At 51.2% G+C, this 1,083-nt stretch overlaps 1 protein-coding gene across 1 annotated transcript; it reads left to right on the top strand.

Annotated features, from left to right (window-relative positions):
• N656DRAFT_684421 (uncharacterized protein) lies at nucleotides 1-1,081 on the top strand (the record flags this gene model as incomplete). Its single annotated transcript, XM_064810607.1, has 1 exon — nucleotides 1-1,081. A coding segment is annotated over one exon (1,081 nt), but the record flags the coding sequence as incomplete, so codon positions are not given.
• Between the last annotated feature and the right edge of the window lie 2 nt (nucleotides 1,082-1,083).

Raw genomic sequence — 1,083 nt, 5'->3', positions numbered from 1 at the left:
AGGATCTATTCTGTTTACAACGCGAAATCACGAAGTTGCGGTAGAGCTAGTCGAGTCTGAGCGTCGCATCATCCCAGTTGAAGAAATGAGCAGAGACGAAGCCCTTGAGCTGTTGCAGAAAGGGTTGAAGGGGAATCAGATAGGCGATGTGGCAAGCACTGATGCGCTGCTGGGATTTCTTTGCAATCTCCCCCTAGCAATACGGCAGGCCTCTGCTTATATGGGCAAGAAGCAGATTTCGACTACGCAATACCTTGAGCTATGCAACTCCAGTGACGAGGATATGATCGAGCTGTTAAGCCGGGACTTTGAGGACCGACATCGATATAAGGACATCCAAAACCCTGTCGCCACAACTTGGCTGATTTCGTTCCAGCACATCTCGGAGCACGACCCGCTGGCAGCCAATTACCTCAGGTTTATGTGCTTTCTAGCTGGGAAGGATATTCCGCAAGCTCTGCTGCCGCCGTCTGGGAGGCTAAAGACTATTGACGCACTTGGGACTCTAAAGGCATATGCATTCATCTCACAGCATAAGGAGTCAGATACTTACAACATCCATCGGCTAGTTCAAATATCGATGCTCTCTTGGTTAGCTCAAAGTGGAGAGCAGGGGGAATGGGCCGCCAAAGTGCTACAACGGCTTGCAGACGTGTTTCCTTCTCCAAAACACGAAAACAGGGAAGAATGGATACGGTATCTTCCGCATACACAGCGCGCTCTTGAGTTGCGGAAGAGCATAGAAGACGGGGACGCACTGATAGGTCTTATATTTAATGTAGGTGAGGGTCTTCACCAGTTAGGAAAATATGAAGATGCGGAGCGGATGCATCGGCAGGCACTGGGGTTGAAGGAAGAGGTGTTGGGCAAGGAGCATCCATACACACTTACCAGCATGAACAACCTTGCGAGTGTACTTGGGAGACAGGGGAAGTACGAGGAGGCCGAGCGGATACACCGGCAGGCATTGGGGTTGAGGGAAAAGGTGTTGGGCAAGGAGCATCCAGACACACTCACCAGCATGAACAACCTCGCGAGTGTACTTGACAGCCAGGGGAAGTACGAGGAGGCCGAGCGGATACA

The sequence above is a fragment of the Canariomyces notabilis genome, assembly GCF_033297395.1.
Source record: "Canariomyces notabilis strain CBS 508.74 unplaced genomic scaffold N656scaffold_31, whole genome shotgun sequence".
NCBI lineage: Eukaryota > Fungi > Ascomycota > Sordariomycetes > Sordariales > Chaetomiaceae > Canariomyces > Canariomyces notabilis.
Note: the sequence above shows the minus strand (reverse complement) of the source record. Positions and strands in the feature narration are given on the sequence as shown.